Below are 20,531 nucleotides of genomic sequence, written 5' to 3'. Positions count from 1 at the left end.
GTGGGGCCAGGCGATGGGTGGCTGGGGAAGCCAAGACGTGTGCCAGGAATGCAGAGTAAGGTTTTGGAGGGTACAGCTCCAACCACTTTGGCAAACCCATTCCTCCTCCTTTCCCCCCATCGTCCCCCTCCTGATCTGAGCAATGAAAAACAACTTCCTGTCAATAAACACGAACAAAAGCTTGGACTCATCTTCAAAGTGATGAGTTATGTTGAAAATATGTTTTGGAGTACTTTGAATGTTCCTGTAAACTGGAGGGAAATGATTGTTCATGGCGCTTTGGCATTCAAGGAGGGTTTATAAATAACTATTGCAGGTCTGCGTGAGTTAATTTTGCCATGAGAACAATGCAATGGGACGTGAAGGGAGGGGAGAGGAAGGAGAGAGGAAAAAGGCCTAAGAGGGAGAAGAAAGGAAAAGCAGGTCCAAAACCCACAGAATGGTGTCATTTGTAAAGGTCTGAAACCAACCACTGAACGTGACCTCATTCCCATGCCCAGGGAGAGCTGGTTTTCCACTAATCTTGCCTTTGGAAGAGCATCTTCTCCTGGTGGTGGGGCTACTGAAGCCCTGCATGGATGCTGCTGCTGGACTGCATGTTGCCATTGCTGCATGGGACATGGAGGAAGGAAGAAAGCATATGGTTCCCATTGGTTTGCAAAAGTGAAAACACGTGCTGGAATCCCAGCCAGATGTGCTTCTTGTTATTTTAATGAGAAATTCCATAATTAGTGGCAAAAAATAAAAAGAAGCTACACTGCAAGTGAAAGAAAACCCCCGTCTCTCCACTCCAGCGCATGATAGACGCATCAAAGAGATGTGGTGTTTTTACAAACATACATTACTTGACAAGCTATGATGTTCCTTAATCTGTTTGCTTGAGGGAATTAAAAAGAAGCATAAAAAATGCAACCAAATAAAAATGACAGGTTTTTTTACTTAAAAAGTCCTTGTCTTAAATGGGCAATGCGCTCCCCACCTGTAATTCATTTGTCAGCAGTTAAACATCATTACAACATTAACAGCCAATCTGAATGCAGAAGAGCTGAGCTTTGTACAGCTATAAACTACAGGACATCAAACTGTACTTTATGGAGTAGGGGCCAGTCAGAAGTGACCCCTTCTAAACTTTTACAGTTCTCTGCATTCTTCTGATTATAGTAAAGATTTATTTGAACTTTGATATATATATGTATAAAAAAGAGGGTTTTATTAAAAACATTTCATCCCAGTTCTTTAGTGAAAGAGGAAAGAGAAGAAATACGGCAAGAAGTCTTAAGCTGGTAGATTTTATTTGTCTTGCAAAGGAGCCATGGATGGATTTACTTGGATTCATGTTCAGAAATAAACACGTAGTATTGCATTACATCCCGTTTACACACTGTGTTCTCCAAACATATTTGACATCTAATTGCACAACTCCTTGGCTAGCTGGTACAATGCAGAATGTCGTCGTAAGGGATTTGCTGAAAGCCAGAATTCTGGAGCAGGAAAGGTGCTTTGGTGGCTGAGTGCTGATGGATGCCCTCTCTCACCTACTCTCTGATTGCCTTTTCCCTCAAGAATCCCTCAGCACTCTTTGGGAAAGGCATTTAGGAATTTGTGTCGTCTGTTCTCTGAAAAGATGATTTATCATCTCTCGGAGTATCAAAGAGGAAAATGCCTTTGGTCTTCCTCCACTTTTCAGGAGCCTGGTGTGTTGCTGTCACACCTTGCTCAGCACTAATAGCTGTTTCAGCAGTCAGCACAGAACTGAGGAAATGGCTTGGTGCTGTGCAAGTCCCAAACTCCTCTGCTTCTCCTGCCAGGTAGCGATACTGCCCCAAGATGATGCTGTTTTCCACCAATAAAAATGGGACAGCACATACACACACGTGTATGCACACTTTATTTTTGCAGAAATACACGAAAAGGAAGGAAGCCAGCATTCATTGGAACATATTTTAGGTATGTCGTGATCTCAGACTCCTGGTGGCCAAGGATGCTTTGTTGTCTGCAGTGGATTTCTGATGGTATCCTCTGAGCATGGAGCTTGATTTTGGGGCAGACAAAGGAGGCATCTGAGCCAGAATTCCCAGGAAGCCCTAGGATCAGAACGAAGCACTGCGTGGAGGTTGCAAAGAGTGCAGAAGTGCTGATGAGAAATATCTCTCAAAGGAACTTGCCACTTCCACAGATTCGCTGCTTTCCAAGGGGAAGAAATGTGATTGTGCTGAAAACCTTCTGTGTTCTTCTTTTTATATTACTTTCTACTTTATTTTGAAGAGTGGGGGGGGGGAGATGAACCTGAAATGAAACACTTCATTTTGGTCAGTTTGACCTGATTGGGGAATATTTCATTCTTTTGATTGGATTGGTTTCAAATCAATTCAGAATACACTTCAACATCCCCCATGAATAGTGCAGCTCCAGGTTATTTTCTTTATTATGGTTGTGCACTCAGGAGGACCTCAGTGCCCACGAGGCAAAGAGTGACTTTTGTGTTGGCTGACTCCATGGGGATAGTGTTAATCTAGGGACATGCTTGCATAGTACAAAGAAGAGCATCCAACAGCAATAGCATATAAATGGCCCAGCTAGCCCATATTTCCTCTCAAGTAATTACACTGAGAGCCTTCTCCTGGGTCTCCCTTTTCTTCCATCCATCAGAAGGGCAGGTCTCTGTAAGACAAAGCACAAAGGGAAATTAGGTTCAGCAATGTAATTACTCCAAAATAAGCATCCAGTGTTCTGATCTTCATCACTTCGATCCACCTACATATCACGTCACTTCTGACATTTCTAAATGACTATTTAATTTATTTATTTTTTTTCCTTTTTTTCCTGGACAATGGTCCTGCATCTATTTTTGGAATTTCTACTTTTTTTGTGTGTGTGTGCGCTCTCAGAGCATGGAGCAAACACTGAAACATCAGCAAATCCCCTGTGACAAAAAGTTCAGAATATTCTTCCGTCCCAGCTGATGTCTGGGCATGAGACTTTGCAGTTGAGATAGGGGGGGGACAAAGAAAAGCTGAAAGGATCCAACCCTTCCTGATGTCCCAGTGCTGAAGAGCTGAGTGATCACTCCTTTGAATAGCAAACCTTTTCCGTTTGTTGGCCAGCTCCCTCCAAATTTAGTTGTCATGGAGCTTTTCCCCCTGCAGAATATTTCTGTTTTCTTCAGTAAGATTAAAAACACAGATAAAATGGAGCAGGTCATCTTTCTTCTGTTTACATTCCTTTTTGAAGAAGTGGTGTATTTTGAAATGGAAATGTCTCGTCCTGAAAATGCTGAAATCCAAATTTTTGAAAGCACTGCTCTCCGGTGTTGTTTTTGTCTTTTTAACAGTGCAAATAGCTGAGAGGACCATATAAATGGTGCTGGCTAAAGCAAAACACATTACGTGTTTTGCTCATTATGGCAAACTGAAATAATAAAGGAGGAAGTCATGGAGTTTTACTGTCAGTGAGTGGTACAGATTGGGGAACGCTGCCCTTTTTGTTTAGGATATCTGGTCACTCCTGCAATTTGTACAAGGTATAATCCGGTACACAACAGAAAAGATGGTTTCTCCACCCAGGAATTTACGACATCCTTTCTGTGTGTAGTTTACACATTTTCTGTATTGCCAGGACAGGTGTCACAGAGCTAACTTGAGACATTAGCCTTTCCTCAATGAATTCATTAGAAGAAATTAGAACTCAAGCTCCTGATCTATTCCTGCTCCATCTCTGACCAAGCAGAATGCTGCTGCAGCAGGTAAGAAGTCTCCTGTAGGTGTACATGGACTTTCCAGAACACTCCTTGAAAGGCACACTACACCTGGTTTCAACATTTGCTCTGAACATTGTTGCTGAACCTTGGCAAATATTTCTGCAAACTTGGTCCAAGCGTAGAGTAATCTCTGTGAGGAGAGATTTATGGCTCTGGACCGAAATCAGGCGAAGCTCAGCAGCATTTCATAGTTTTGGAGCCCCTGATCTGCCTGCATGCTGGGCTCAGATTGCTGGAGGGTTTTGGTGTTGTAGACCTGCAAGGTCGTGCAGGCTCTAAAGGACCTATAGAAGTCATCTGTCCTAGCCTCCTAGTGCTAAGACTCATGTATAACTTCTCTCTTGGCATAAGATTTCTTCTCATGTTGAACTTCCCCCCTGCCATCTGAGGCTCCAGTTTGTGACGAGCTTTCTTCTGTCCTCTTTTTTAATGTTCTTACCAGTTGTACAACAAAGAAGTTCTAAAATCCTGAGGTTTTTCAGTGTTTACTGTGAGCTGGACTGAAGCCTTGATGACCATGATGCATATAAAAGACCAGAGGAAACAAGGAATAACAAACTTTGTTGCCATAACAAAGGATGATCCAATACCTTGAGATCTAAAAATGGTTTATCCTTATTAACCTCTCGATGGTATCTGCTCAAGGATTGGGACTATTATTTTTTAAACATCAGCAAGAGAAAGGAAGGAAGGAAGAACTAATTCATACTACACAGAGCAGACTTTTGGCCTGGAGAGAAGCTGAGGTTAGGAGTGGAAGGAAGGATGGTTTTACAGTTACATGTCTGGGCTGAGATTTGGAAGGAATCAGCTCTGTCCTTGGCTTTCCCCCATGCTGCACATATGGCATTGGGCTGATCCTTCCTGCTACTGGGGTGAGGCCACACCTGAAGTCCTGTGTTCACCTCCTGGCTTCTCAAGTCAAGAGAGACCTGGACATGCTGGAGAAAGTCCAGCAAAGGGCCATGATGTTGCTGAAGGGACTACAGCACTTCTCCTATGAGGAGTAGCAGAGAGCTGGGACTGCTCAGCTTGGAGAAGAGGAGGCTCAGGGGGATCTCATCACTGTCCATAAATACCTGAAGGAGCGTGCAGAGAGGACAGAGCCAGGACCAGAAGCACCCAGGGGTTCCTGCCAGCCTCAGCCATTCTGCAATCCTGTGATTCCTTCTGGATTCTGTTTTTCCCTGTATTTTCTGGTGCAGTGTTTAGCAGAAGGCTGAGTGCATCCCTGTACATGGGGCGATTCCCAAAATACTATTCCCAAGGGTAGTCTTACTCCAGGAAACTTCTCAGAAATAAAAATCCAAAGAACAGCTTTTTATGACCTCTGAACCCCACAGCCTGTTTGGTCTCATGCTATCTGCTATGCCCACCAGCCTTTTTTAGTATCTGGGAAACAGTTGGAGTTTTATTCCATTTCTGAAAACTTTCAGCAAAACTGAGAACAACCTCAAAGTTGTGCTGTGTTCCCCCCTCTGCAGCTGAAATTCGGTTGGCTCCTTATTTTCCTCCAACAAAACACACACATTTTGGAAGGAAAGGCTGAGCTACATAGATTAAAATTTCAATTTTGAAATAGGACTGCCTGCATTTGGATTTCTCCAGGGATGTTCTGACTCAAGTTTTCTGGCCCTGAGTCGCCATAAGAAATGTTGTGAAGTGGGTGCCAAGACATGGACAGCCCAGATGAACTGATCTCTCCTAATGATGTCCTCTAAAGGTTGGAGGCAATAGGGATACCAAGAAGCTGCTTTGGAAGAAGCCACATCTCCATGGCAATCCTTTAACACAACCATACCATTCGGGATATTTGTCTGATGCTAAATACAGGAAACCACTTGATGATGAAACCTACCTAATCTTAATTTGTAGGTCTTCATACTACTGTTCTCTTCATCTTTAAGCACAATGGATCTAGTGTCCATGCATGCAGAGCTGGTGGGGATTACCTTGCCCATGAATTTTCCCACTGTAAGCAAAAAACATCAAAATGTCAAAGAATCACCAGCCTCCAGTGCTGCTCTGTCTCCTGCATCTGCCTAGGAAGGACTCCCAGACCACTCCAATCTGATTCAAAGAGACACTGCTCAGTTCACAGATACTGAGTAGATTTACAAAGGAAAGGAGCACTCCAATATCTTATTGTATTGCTGCTTCTGCCCATCTATCATGGTTCAAATAACATTTTAAACAGAAGAATTCCTATTCTTGCTGCAATTTCTACTTTATTTTGTTGTGTTTTGGGTTGGTTGGTGCTTTTTTTCCCCTAAAATCAAAGCTCTGGTTTTGCTGTTTTGCATTAAACTACATATTGATTTCTTCCTCTGTTGAGGTAATGAGAGATGATAAATTTCAAATAGCAGAGTATGAGTTGGAGCTCAAACAGGGAAACTCCTCATTCCATTCACTTCAGGAAGACCTTGAAAGCTGTTCCTGGAGAACACTGCAGCTTTGTTGTCTCCTGAAAATAGATATTCGGGCATGAGCAAGCAATCGTTGCTATATCATAGAGAGCCAGGTCACCTGAGAGGTGCAAGAAGGCTGCAGCCTGGCTACAACTGCTGAGATTTAGAGATCACTTCCTCTCTTCCATTGGCATAAAATGCTCAGGCCTACGCTCCATCATCTCGCATCTGCTCCAGCAGGAAGAGCAGATCAGGTAGGACTGCAGGCAGTTGGCAGACTTTAGAGGCACACCCACAACAACCCAAGCTTTGGCTCTGAGGTAAGGGTTCACTAAGATCTGCAAGGTCTGCCAGGAAGTAACTGCTTTCATCCTTACTCTTCTTATTGTGTTCTTTTCCTAGCCATCTCCTCTTGACAGCTGTAATGATGGGAACCTGCCTTCAGGCCATTCTTATTGCACTTCTTCTACACTGAGCATATCCCAGTGTAGTTGGGAATTTGGCTGCTCTGAACTTCCTTTGCTGAATATGAAGCCAATGCCATTGGGTAGCGTTGACCTGTATCGTAGTTAGGCTGAATTTCCCAGCTGGGAGACATCAAGTCAAATCTAAACTGAGAAATGGAGCCTGGTTTGCATGCCCCTGAGCTGGGCAATCCAGCAGACAATGCTGGGTTGGAGTGCAACCCAGGGCAGCGGAGGGTTGCTGAGTCTGGGCACACAGAAACTGCTACATCATTTCCCCAGTGGTCTGCCTCTGGGTTAGCTGTGGCTTTTCTTGTTGAAGACTTACATTGTGTGGAACCACCTCTGCATCCCTCCAGCAGCGATGCAGACATGTCTTGAAGATGGCTTGGCGGACAAATTCCCTATGCTGGGAACACCACAAGTCTTTTGCAAAGCACGTTGGTCGGCGGAAATCTCAACCACCACAACGCACGCTCCAGATAGACAAACCACGTCTGTGTCTACCCACAGCTCGTCCCACAACTCTTGGATTCTGCTTTTGACAAGAGAACGGTTTGAATCTTCAGTGACATCAGAAAACCCTCAGTAGTTCCAGGGAGCAGAACTGAGTCCTGCAGGACCAGTGTAGTCCCCAAACGTAACCTGGTCAATCTCCAGAATAGGCAGCCCTATTTCAAATCTCTGTTCCTGCACATGAATAGAGCTGTGTGGTAGAAGTGATGAACATATTGCAATGGGCTTCTTTGCCTGCTTATCATCAAAGATGAGTTTTGGTCCCAGGGATCCAATGTGGTGGCATGGAATGAATTCTGCTTGGGAAAACTGGGCAATCTTTGGCTGAAGAAAAGAAAAATATCTTTCAGATATTTTATAATCCAAAAAACATGGTTCTCAAGTGAGCTTTTTTTTTTTTTTTCCAAGAACTTTAGTGCTACAGCCATTAATAATCACAGAATTCAAAGAATAAAAAATCAGCTGGAAAAGAGTTGTAAGCGAAAACTATTAATATATAAAAAACAATTTCCCAAAAATATAGACAGTTTCATTTCCAATTTTTTGTTGTTGGTTGGTTTTTTTTTTGGTGTTTTTTTTTTTTTTTTTTAGTTATTTTTTGCTGTTACTAAAACTTTCAGTGACCTAATAGTCCTTTTAAAAGACAGCTGCACAGAATAAAACTGGGGCATTTTGTTCTTCTTGCATTGTTCCTAACAGCAGGACCCATTCTTCGTTCTCCTGATTGAATGTTTCCCAGAGTGTCTAGACGTGTCACCACTGCTGCTGAGGATCTGAGAGATACCAGGGCTCAGCTGAGGAGCTGCAAGAGCCAGTTATCCATCCTAGCCTTCAAGAGCCTGGGACTTGGGTGAAATTCAGGCTTGTGAGCAAAATAAGATTTATTTGCCTTCTGTGCTGCTAATTTCTAGGTTATGCTTCGGTCATATTTTCCAACCCCTTGTTCAGCAGTGAGAAGCTGAGATTCCCACAGAAGAAAAGGGCTTTCTGAGCAGGCATTAGATGGCAGCACCACATATTCCAACCTCAGTGATCACATAGCAGAAGTTCACAAAGCAAATGAGCTCGTACCTCTCTGAAACCCAACTGCTCCCCTTTCCTGCAGTTTGTGAGCCTAAGCCAGCCCTGGGTTAGCTCTGTCTGCCTTCCAGGGAGCCTCTAGGTGCACAAACCTGGTTCAGGGCTCAGCATTTACCTTGTGTGAGACATTTCACTCCAGTTGCTACATAGAATTATAGAATGGCCTGGGTTGAAAAGGACCACAATGCTCATCCAGTTTCAACCCCCCACTATGTGCAGGGTCACCAACCAGCAGCCCAGGCTGCCCAGAGCCACATCCAGCCTGGCTTTGAGTGCCTCCAGGGATGGGGCATCCACAGCCTCCTTGTGCAACCTGTTCCAGTGCATCACCACCCTCTGAGTGAGCCCCTCTCAGAGCTTAGAGTGATTGCTGAGCAAAACCAGTGTCGTGGGGCCATTTCAGACAAGAAGCCAAAAGCCATCAGCATCAGCCTCCCTTCCTTTAGTGCCCACCAGAATTTCAGAGCTGACAACGTGCTCAAGCAGACAGACTCTACGTCTCCAGCCTTTGTGACATTGCTTTGGCACGTTGCCCCAGAGATGTGACAATTTGTCACCCTCCTGATGCTTCCTCACTGCGCTTAGTGGTAGCTGCCTGGTGCTGAGAAGCTATGTGGCAACATTCAGCTTCAGCTCGTCTTTATTCAGGACAAACCAATGGTCCAGTTTATCCATGCATGCCAAACAAGTGTTTGTATAACCAGCTCAATGCTCATAGCTCATCTCCAGTCACACCCTTGGATCCCAGCAACTCTATGTGCTAAGGGGAGGAACTGCCTTGCCGACAATTCAGAAAGCACTTTAGACAATAGGAGCACTACCCAAATAATGAATAGCAATGCTAATAATAGCCCTTATCCTTGCATCCCCCTGCAAGCCACTCTAATTCACTAGGACTTGGCCAGGGTCTGTAATCAGTCAGTTATAATCTATTTCAGTCCTGTGAGGAGGGATCTGGCTGGGTTTCTTGGGCCAGGGCTGCTAACATGACTCATTCCCAGCTGATCATTAAATGGCTTCAGCCAGGTGCTTCTGGGACTTGGTGTCCTCAGCACTGATGCTTTCCAGAATGACTTGGTGTTCCAGGGCCAGGAGGCAGAAAGGAAAGGGTGGTGAGGAGCACACCCTGCTCTGCAGAGAAATAACGCCCTCCAAGGGTGGGAGAGAGGGAGCAGTAGGAAAGATAGGTGAAAGGGAAACGACTTTAAACTAAAAGAGGGGAGATTTAGGTTAGACGTAATTTAGGAAGTAATTCTTTACTCAGAGGGTAATGAGGAGCTGGCACTGTTGCCCAGAGCTGTGGGTGCCCCCATCCCTGGAGATGCTCAGGGCAAGGCTGGATGGGGCAGCCTGAGCTGGTGAGGAGCAACCAGCCCATGGCAGGGGTTGGAGCTCAGTGATCTTTAAGGCCCTTTCAACTTAAGCCATTCTAGGACTCTTTCAAAGAGAGGAGTTTTGGTAGGGTCTAGGGAAAAGTGGAGTTCTGGAAATCCTGGGGAGATTTTGGCCCCATCTCTGATCCTCCCATCCTCTGGCCAGAGGAAAAGTGAGGTGGAGAATTAGCATCAGGGCTTGGATGATGGATTTGGAGCTGAGTTAGTTGCAATATGGGATGGCACGGCCAGGTCTCAGGCCTTCTCCTTTCCCCTTGAGATCATGACATAGCACTGCACACTTGGGCACGAGCAGTGATGGCTGTTCTGTGGTGCAGAGCAGGCAGCATGCAGAGGTTGAGACTATCTCTTACTCTAAGAGCAGATCCCTTACAGGACAAGGTATGGCCAGGAGCAAGGTCCTGTACCAATGTGTGCTAGGCCACTGCATATCCAAGTTCCTCCTGCCAGAGCCAGCACTGACATCTTGTGGGCTCATTTCCAGCACAGAGATGCTGCTAGTGCTGGCTTCCACAGAGCTGTGGTCATCTGGGCTTGGGAGAGAGGATCTGAGAGCATGAAGAGGGGAAAAAATGCTGGGGGAGGGGTCATGGTCCTGAGTGAGGGGTGCAAGCAGCTTCAGTTCATGGCTGTAGCCCAGGAGCGCATGCCCTGGGGAAGTATGGGGGTGGGAAGGGGTATTCTGCTTCCCTTCCAAGTGCTGTGCATGCTGTGATGGGATCCCAGCCCCTCTGGTGTCCAAGTGAGCAGCGCTTTCCAGCACAGCCTGCAGCAGAGGAGCAGAGGGCTTTGAAATGCAGTCCAGCAGGGAATTCATCCCCACTCCGGGCTCCAGCAGCCTTGTAAAGCCAGGTACTCCAGCATGCTTTCCAAGCCCTGTGGTAATCCCCACCTCACGGAGGGCCATATGGCTCTAACAGCCTCCTCCAGCTCTATATATCTTTCCAAAATCTGCACTCCTGGCCATGGAGACCTGCAGTCATCCCGTCAGTGGGGGGCAGAGAAGTGCTGTGCTCCCATTGTACAGAGCATGGAAACTGAGGCATAGACCATTCATAAACTTTCCCTGGACCCTCTCTAAACACAGATCCTTTCTCTCTCTCTCTCTCTCTTTTTTTTTTTTTAATTGCTTAAATAAATCTCATGGGTAAAAATTGTCAGCTCAGACAGAAGGAGGGAGGGTGGGGGCAAAGAAACAGAATAAGCACCCTTTAAAAAGCTCTCGCATCAGTCTGTGAAAGACGAAGGTGAAGCAAAGCTGAAGGTGAACTGAGATCACAGTGCAGAGCTCTGGGCAGAGAGAGAAAGGAAATGTGGTCCTAATTACATGATAACTATCCCACATTTCACAAGTCATTTTAATGGCCCAAATGGATTGCTTTCAAGCTTAGAGCTAATACAGAAGAGATACGGATAGAGTTCTCTCGCAGTGGGACATATGGTGCCAGAAAGCCCACTCTGAGAAGAATATTATTATCTAAAATGACATTAATACATCCTGTTATTCCCTCGCGCCGTATCATGTGCAGGGAAGGGACCGTGCTGTTAAAATGTCAGCATTCAGGCAGCATCTCTGTGCGGAGGGAGCGAAGACAGTAGCTGATGCTGAGCGGTCAGTCCCAAGCTGCTGATGAGTGAGATGCTCTGTTGGCTGGTGTAAATTTGAACTATTCACCTGCACTGAATAGAAAAATAGAGGAGCAGGGCTGGGTGTTACCGAGGTCAGCTGAGCCACCAGCCTGCTGTTTGATCCGGAGTTTCCCTCATGCACAGTCATATCTTTGTACCCAGGGCTGGGCTGCTGCTTAGAGGATGGCAGCTTCCTTAGGCACTGAGGCTGTGTTGCCATAGCTTCTGGACACCTTATAATAATTGGAAACAAGCTATGGAAATCTCAATAAACGGCGGCTGCCGAAGCTCACCGAGAGCCTTTAAAAATGTAATATTTTTTCCTTCCCTTTCCCTTTTTTCTTATAGGACTTTAAAAGTCCAGTTAGAAATTCTCCCAGCTTTGCCCTCCTAATGAATGTCTCTGCTCTGATCTTGTGGCCGAGCTGCTAACAAATCAGAAAAAGAAACACTCTCCTCTGATAATTATGGAGAAACAAAAAAATCCCTCTTGTTTATCATGCACTGCGCTGGTGTATGGGAAAGCAATTAAAGGTGTGACATTATTTATTGCTCAGATGACTGGCCTGTTCCGCAGACAATATTTTTATATCTTTTTTCAAGCAGGACCAAAAATGGTTTGCCCTTCTCATCCATTTAGCTCCTCGCGTGCGAATCCATCCCTAGTGTTACTCTGCTGACAGCAGCAAGGTTGCAGCAGAGAAGGATTTGGCCCCTGGAAGGCTCCTGGCCAGATGTTGCTCTTTCAGTGTAATAACTGGAAGAACAAGCCTCGTTACCAGTTGGAAGCTTGTTCCATAAAGTAGATGGCTCTGTTCTCTGCTCTAATGTGAGTACCTAACACGCTGTCAGTGCAGATGACCTCATAGCCCCCTCCTGCCTCTCCCCTTCTGCTTTTCCAATATATCTACTCAGCCTGGCTTGTACCTCCTGGTGTCATTTGTACTGAAGTGGGGCTGTAATATGAAGGTGGATGACCTAATGGATGTTAGCAGTGAGCTTTGCAAACATACTTGCCTTAGTAGCACAAACCAGCATGTGCTGAATACATTTCCTCTTCCAAGCAGCAGGTTTGCGTGTAGCAGTTTTAAAGCTTCTTTCCGCATTTTCAAGCCTAAAAACCAAAATGACAGCAAGAAGAAAACGCACCAATTCTTTTTCTTTCCTTCATTTTTGCTACTTCTCAGTGCAAGCTGGTATTCCTGCCATGCAGGGGCTGTGAACTGAGAGCACGTTACAGCAGTGCGAGCACAAAGCACCGCTGCTCCACGCTGAGCCTTGGCCGTGCTCATTTCCAACTGCTGCTTGCCGTAATGATTATCGACGATAAATTTTAAACGCATTGGGATCCGGTTAACAGGGATTTTGCCTGGGCCCTGCTGAGGGAGAGAGGGAGATTGTTGTTTCAGTCGCATCTCCTCATCGGTTTCTGAGATCTGATTGTCAACACCCAGCAGCAGAGGGATGGAGGTAGCTCTTGGCTAGTGAGTAATGTCTTAATCTGGGAGTAGAAATCACTGCTTGTGGCATTATCCCAGGTTATAAGGTCTTCTCAGGGACATGAGTAATGCAGTTTGTATTGAATGAAGGTCCATCCCGTGCTACGTAATCTCAATTACAACCTACAACCGTGTAGAGGTGGTAGCCCTGTTCCCACAGCCCTATTCCCACAGCCTGCTGCAGCAGCTTTTCTACCCAGAAATGCATATTGCAGTGAGCAGGAGAGACACTCCTCTCACACTTCCCAGGGAGCTCCTGTCCCACCTCGGAGAGGAGACATGTCTCTCACGGTCTGACAAGCCCTCAAGCCAAGTCTATCTCTCTTACTCATGAGTTTCATCAAGGAACCATCAGAATCAAATAAAAAGCTCGGGAAGCTCTCCTTGGTGGCCAAATATGGACTCCCAAGTTGAGGGCTATAAAATTCTGTTTTACTTGCCAGACACAGTGACAAAACACGGGATCGTATTGAATCAAAATTCCTTCTAGACTCAGTGTAGGAGGGGGATCACTTCTGCGGGGAAATGCTACTTCAAGAACATCCAGATGAAATAAAATGGGTTCGTGAAGAGTTTGGACCTGAAGTCCCGTGGACAAGTTTGAATCAGATTTCTCTGTGCAGGATTATGCTTGATTTTGAAAATCTACTCTCAAGTTCCAGAGCAAGAGAAGGAAAGCTCTGGGATTCATTTGCCATAGATTTCTTGCAGAACTACTGAGCAACTTGACATGCAGTAAACCAGATGTCCCCTGCAGAACTTCTGCGCGTGCAGAGTATACAAGCTAAATTAAATTGAGATGTTCTCTGAAAGTTCAACCATGATGGAAAAGGTACCACAAGATGCAACTCAACAGGGTGTTCAACTTACAGTCTGATAAAAGCAAACATTGTACAGCTGCAGGCTTTACTCAGCCATCCGGTGTGGCTCGTTTCTGAGAGTTCGTAAATGCTAATCTGTGAAAAAGCTGAAAGATTAACTTCAGGTTCATGGATTTATGGCAGGCAGAGATAGAAATGATTACTGCGCCCAGAGAAGACTGACCAGGAGACCAGGTTCTTACCTGTTCTGAGAGAAATGCCTAAAAAGGAGTCATCCATTTCACATGAATTTTGATGCTTCATTCAACTAATACCTTTTTTTAAAAAATTACTTTTAAATAAACTTCCTTCGCCGTATCTCTATCACTATCTCATGTTCTAAAGAAAGCTGGAGTCATTCATTTTAAGATGAAAAAGGAACAGCTGAGCAATTTGGAAATATTAAATTACAGATATCCAAAGCTTTCTTTTAAAAATATTTTTATGGATATTTTTAAAAAATATTTTTTTTAAATGTTATGGATAACAGTTTCATTTTCAACAAACCAACTACAAACAAGCAAACAGCACTTCCTGGGGGAAAATATACAATGCAGCAAAATGGCTATGATACAACACAGAGCCTGTTTTCCTCCTAATCCCAATACGAAAACACCATAAGCTTCTGGATCCCGTGTTTCCCATCTTTGCTCTTCTTCAGTTTACCCAGTTTTTCTCCTAAGCATCTGAGGGTCTTTCGGCAGGTTGACTGTTTAAAAGCATTTCAATTAGGGCCGCTTTGTTTGTTGCTTAGCTTTGTAAGACCTTATCAAATGCATCCTTTTGGTCTTTGCCATCTCTCCAGTTGGCCACAAGTGGTTTATTCAGATTGGTGGCAGTGATGGCTGAGCCAGGCAGCTCACATGGCACTGATGGCAGCTGCCAACCTCGACAGATGCTCAAAGCATGGTGGTTTAAAAGCTTTTAATAGCAATCTCTCTCTCTCTCTGTCTCTCTCCCCTTTCAATAAAAAGGATTCTGGAAACACAGATCAATTATTCCCAGATTTCAAATGCTGGCACCACTCCTTGCGCAGCTGCAAGCACAGAATTTTAACCTCTTTGGTATTCTGGTATAAATGGCTGCAGTGAGAGAATGCATGTTTTTTGTGTTTTGAGTTTCAACTGCGTGCCCAGCCCTGAGCTCTGGAGCTGCTGTGTGTTCATCTCTGAGAGCTTCCCGCTCCGAGTCCGTGTTTGGCTCATCTCTTTGCAATGGGCTGAACCAAAACTCTAGGTCACAACACGCTTAGGACTTCAGAAAACTTCACAACAGTACCCAAGCTTTTCAGCTATTGTATATTTTCTCCTCTCCTTTCAAGCTGGTGGAATTACGTGAGAAACGGTTTTGTAGCCCCTCAGAGTGAAAAATATTTCCTGAGCGTGAAAAAACGTTGCTCCGTGTGACGATCAAAGCGTCACATTTTCTTGACAGCCTTGAAGAAGAGCACGCAGCCCAAAAGCAACCAGGAGACACACTGGGAAACCAAGAGGCCAGGACCCACTGCCACCGCCCAAGCAGGGATCTGAGCCAGGGAACAGGAATGTCCTCAGACAGCCAAGGGCTCTCTTGGGAAAGATACCTTTGGTGCTGGCTCAAATTTCCATTCCATTTCATCTCCCTCCAATATTCCTCTGAGATGACCTTGCTTCTTGGTCTTGATGAGGAAAGATTTTCCACGAAAGCCCTCCTAATTGAAATATTCCTGACCAGTTTTACTAGCGGAGTTGCTTGTTTTTAAATGTCTTTTTCTTCATCTCTTCTAGGAAATAGCTTTTCAGGTAATGCATTTTTTGGAAGAATACAAAGAAGGATAACGAGCAGCACGGTTCTCATCAAAGCAGGAGGAGAAATCCTACATGCCCCTTCCCTGCTCACTGGCACATGAACACACAAACATAGCATCCCAGACTGAGATTGGTTGCAGGCTGGTTGCTTTCTAAAATCTTTTCAGCTCCTTATCCAGATTTCAGATCTCCAGTTTGGCAAAGGCAAAATGAGATCTTGTTGGCAGGAGGTGAAAATTAGCAGGGCGCTACCTGAAAATAAAGTGCTGATTTTAAAGGAAAGAAGTTAATCATCATGGACAAGTCACGAAGAGAACAGGTAAAAACTCTGTTTTTCTCAACTCCCTCATCAGTATGTAATAGGATTTGCCAGCCAGTTTCAAGCAAGCCAAGATGCTTCAACTGGTCATTGCACTGATGGAGAGAAAAGAGCACATCCTGGAAACCTAGCAGTGGGTTCCGTACTGGAACCTCAGTAGAGGTGACTTTGGCAGAGCTGCTCCTGATCCTGGAGCTTGGGGAAGCTGTGCCACATGGCTGGAGGCTTTACAGCCCCATTAAACATCTGCCTGGGCAACAGGCTCCAGATGATGCAGAGGCAGGGGATCTACGGTCTTTTCTTGCCTCTGTCTTGCAGGAGGGTCAGAGTGGAGGAGTAGAAAGGAAGGAAGGGGCAGTCTGCTTACCCATCATATTCCTGGCTGCCTTCAAGTAAAACAGGACAGGATAAACATGAGCAGATCACAACAAAGCGCTCTGCCCATCTGTAAGGATGAAGGAAGGAGGACTAGATGAGGTAGAAGAAAGTGGGCTGGGAAATGAGTGGCGCAAACTGGTAGGCTGCAAAGATGAATTTATACAGGTTTGAGCTGATGGTATTACATGCCTCAGTGGCTTACAAATCAGCTGTTTTAATAGCTGGCTGAGGCAGAGTGCATGCAGTGGCCAGCTCCAATCTGCAAGGCTCATTGCGTGGATGCAGCAGCCATGCCCCAGATTTTGTCTGGGCCAGGCTCGCTGCCCTTCATCCAGCCATGAGTACCTGCTGTAGAAAATGGCATGATCCTCCATGCACTTTTGTCTATCCCAGGGCCCCTTTCCCTTTCACCTGCTCACCTCTCATGCTGTCACCTTACAGCAAGCTTGCTTTGCATGAGGCTCAACTACAGCCCCCAGAAACCTGCAACGTTGTCTGTCAGAACAAACAGGGCTCACCCAAATATATGAAGTGCTAATAACCCCTGTTGGCTTTACTTGAGGGAACAATGTTTTCTCAGCAGTAAATCGGCTTCCTCTTCATTAAAACCTCCACCTTGGGAATGCCGACTTTGAAAATAATGCCGTCACCTCCAGCTACCTGCCAGGCTCTGAGCACAGGAGGACTTTTTGCAAAAGCATTAAAAAGAAAAAAGGTATGTCCCAGAGTCCTTTGCTTTTGGAGAGGTCTAAGTATCAAGCAGAGAACAAGAGAGCTAACCAGCACATTTCTCCTTCAGCTACTTCTCTTTTTTTATATATATTCAGATTGGTGCCAGGTTGCCAGATTGATTGATTAATTGTTGGTGGAATGGGAAGAAAAAGAAGAAGGAATAGCCTCCAAATTTGAGAAAGCACCAGAGGATTCAAGGAGGGAAGGGAGGAAAGGTGATCCATATTGCAAAGCCAGCATAGGGAATTGGCCCTGTGACTTTTTTTTTTTTTTTTTACGGTACACATTGGAGTTGTGAGGATCGGAGGAAGAAAAGTGAAGGAAGAAAAAGTGAAATCTTGGAAAGGATTGCAGGATCTTACTGCCTTTAGAAATGTAAAGGTCAGCAGGTGCAAAGGTCTGTCATAGGACTGACACTGGGCCAGGCTGGTACAGCTGGGAGGACTTTGCAATGCAGGAAGGCATCACCTGCAGCCAAAATACTCCAGAAAACATGGCAGGAGGCAGTTTAGATATTACTAGAGTGAAATATTTTCACAGAATCGTTGAGTTGGAAGTTGGAGAAGTTAAATGCGATATCAGTGGGGTTTCAGGAACACTAATGCCACGTTCTAGGTGCTGAGATTCATCTTTGCTGGGACGTTTGAAGCATCACAGTGTCCATACACATAGATACACACACGTCTGTACTGTTGCAGACTCACCTACCCAACCAACAAGGTTGGGAATAGGTTCTCATGAGAAAGTCCTGCTGGTCTTCTAGGTTCGTAACACACATCTTAATCCCACAGTGCACAGCTAAAATCTAAAGAACTCCCTAAGGCTGGTGGACACGTAACAAGGTTGATATGACTATTTTTCTAAGTAAATTCCCTCACTTCCTCTAACTTTACCAACAGAATTGATAAGTTAAATTGGAAATGACTTCACCAGAGATGTGCATTGGCTAATCCTGGATCTGGATGGAGGACAGTGCAGTGACCCCATGTTGTGCCAACCTGCCAGCAGAGGCTGGGCAAGGTTCGACCTTCAAAGCAGAAGACTGAAATATCTTCACTTGGCAGCTGCCTGTCATCTGTTGGAAAATGTCCCTAAGCAAAACAGCCAACATGTAAGCAGGTCTGAACATCCAGGACCTTATTTCAGCATCACAGCAAGGGCTGGACTTGTGCAGGCTGGGGAGCACTGCCTTGGAAGCCCAAACTGGACCAGGAGGGCTGACACACTGGACAAGGGATCCCTAAGGCATATGACCCAAGCTGTTTTATTCCTCGCAAAAATGAATGTGCCATGAATGCCCCATTGCAAATCCCCATAAAAGACGCAGAATGTCTTAAAAATCCAGTCAACAAACCCACACAAGTCTTGATGGAAATGCATCCCAGTCAGACAGGTCTGGATCCTATAACTATAAAGGTGTTTTATTTCCTGGAATTCTTACATCAAAGGGTGGATTTTCAAGACAAATAGCTGCTATTTTCATTTCTCTGGAGAAATCATATGATGTGATTGACAATTAAGATCAGAAAAAGATTTGATGGGCAAAAGATCAGGAAATAAATCTCACCACACCACCAAATCCAGGGCTGTTATCAAAAGTTATTCATCCACGCTCAGCACTATGAGGATCACAGGAATTTGGGACCTAATTTAAGGGTGTTTTTTTAGTAACACTAACAGAAGATTGAGGAAATTGGGCTCAGTTTTACCTGCTACAAAGCTCCATAAGTGCTAGAGTGGAGGAACAGATATTGAGCCAGATTCTCTGAAGATGTTACAATGCAAACATGAGCTTGCAAGCATCTCCCAGATATTTTAACCCTCTGGGGCCAAGAGTTTTTCCCAAGGAATGAATAAACATCATCGTCTTCCTCCACCCAGGTTTTTCAGCGGATGGAATTGTTAAAAAAGAAGGCATTATTGGCAGTGACACAAACTGGGACATGTGGCCACTGCATGGGATCTGCCTGGGGATGTAGAAAGCAGGGAGGGCTGAAGGGTGATATTTGTCACAGCCATCCCTAAACATCAGGAGGGTTATCAGGCCTACATTGGGCCTCACCACCATCCATCTCTGATCATCAGGGTGCCTGGGCTACATTTGACAGCAATTACTCCAAAGAAACAGCCTTTTATTTCCTGAGACAGTTACATTCGTGTATCACAACCACACAGTCCAGACTTCTCTGCTAATAGGCAAAAGCCTACGGTTTCATTTCTCCAGGGAGTCTAATGGGGTGCAGGAGGCAAGGTGATGATTCCCTTGGTCCTCCCCCAAGGGAATCCACAGATACTGCTGAGTCCCAAGGTACGGCACAAGCTCATCCCAAAGCTGGCTGTGGGTTCTCTGTCCTGCCTCACTCCTGTCTGCATGGCTGTCTTTGAGATACGTCTGGAAAGCGTGGAAAGAGGGTTAGCAGAGGTACACTGCAATGGAGGAGGTGCGATTGATTGAGTCTTTGCTGACTCAGGCCTAGGCTAGGTTAAGGGAAGGTGATCTCATCAGTCTCCTGACCAGGAGTAGCTGGGGCAACCACATTGAACCCAGCCATCCAGAGGGTCGGATTGGACATTCAGGCAGGAGCTGGGAAGTCCTTCCTCCCTCAGCATTCCTCCCTTCTGATCACATTGTTGTGTGGTGGTGCCAGACAAAGGATGCCCTCTGGATGTACCACCATCCACCTCTTCACTCACAGTTCACGGCCCTTTGGGGTGTCCAGTTGCCATAATGAGACGGGGATGGTAATATTATCCTACAGCCCAGCAATGCTGCCAGTTAAACACTGTAATAACAGGAGTTACAGAAGTACAAGAAAGACTTTGCTTCCCATTCTGTTGACTGCTCACAGTCCAGACAGAGTTAGATAAAACTACTTGCAGACAGAAGATTCTGCCACTGTCAGAATTGGCAGATGACTTTCTTTTTTTCCCAATTATTATTTTATCAAAACCTGCCCAAAGACAGCGTCATTATTTCCCTATTGTTCCAACTCGAATCCAGGAAAGTACCTTAAGCACATGCTTAACTTTTGGTATGTGAGTAATCCCTCCCCTCTTTGGCAAAGCACTTAAGCACATGCTTAATTTTAAATTTGTTCTTGAGCACAATGAAATGTAAGCTGGTGTTTGAGTGCTCTGCTGGATGGGAGCCAGAGAGCTCAGCACCTTAGAGGGCTCAGCTCCTCAAAGAAAGATGCCATGGTTGGAGAAAGCTGTTAACTTTAAGTACTTGCTTAAGTTTCAGGTGTAATGTAGTATCAAGCCCCAACCTGTGAAGCCATAAGGAATATGGATAAATGCCAACCGAGGCTGGTAAAGGAATGAAGAGAAGCTCCCTCATTGTTTTTTTGCCAGTATTTCTTCTTCTCCCTTTTGCTAACATTTTGCTTTTTTTGTAAGACTGGTGGTTCTCTGTGTGAGTTTCAAACACCCAAACTTTTTTCTGAAAACAAAACTGGTCAAGATTTCAAAAAATCCCGATTTTTCCCACCTGCTTGAAGGGCAATGAGCCCTTTTATATCCTCATTATGAAACCAGCATGCAGGCGTGTTGCAGAATATCAGTTTTAAGGGTTTTTTAGGAAGGAACGAATGTGTATGTGCATATACATGCATGTATCTATATATACTTACATATATTCCTCTTCCTGGAAATTCCAGAAACTTGCAGGGCTATATGGAAGAAAAAAAAACTTGTTGCAGAGAGCAC

The 20,531-nt window shown here is 45.1% G+C and overlaps 1 protein-coding gene across 2 annotated transcripts; it reads right to left on the bottom strand.

The window, feature by feature from the left end:
- Nucleotides 1–1,293: 1,293 nt before the first annotated feature.
- On the bottom strand, nt 1,294–7,174 carry LOC149917337 (uncharacterized). 2 transcript variants are annotated; one of them, XM_090143361.1, is made up of 4 exons: nt 6,958–7,174; nt 5,616–5,729; nt 2,606–2,661; nt 1,294–2,084 (listed from the first exon to the last, which is right to left on the bottom strand). In XM_090143361.1, the coding sequence occupies exons 1-4, from the start codon at nt 7,001–7,003 to the stop codon at nt 1,944–1,946; spliced, it is 357 nt and encodes a 118-aa protein (XP_089999487.1). In that variant the 5' UTR covers nt 7,004–7,174; the 3' UTR covers nt 1,294–1,943. The 2 variants fall into 2 exon arrangements, 1 of the variants encoding a protein (XP_089999487.1); XR_016468051.1 differs by lacking the exons at nt 1,294–2,084; nt 5,616–5,729 and having other exon boundaries at nt 2,413–2,661.
- Nucleotides 7,175–20,531: the final 13,357 nt, after the last annotated feature.

This window comes from Phasianus colchicus, chromosome 7 (genome assembly GCF_987193195.1).
Source record: "Phasianus colchicus chromosome 7, bPhaCol1.hap1.1, whole genome shotgun sequence".
NCBI lineage: Eukaryota > Metazoa > Chordata > Aves > Galliformes > Phasianidae > Phasianus > Phasianus colchicus.
Note: the sequence above shows the minus strand (reverse complement) of the source record. Positions and strands in the feature narration are given on the sequence as shown.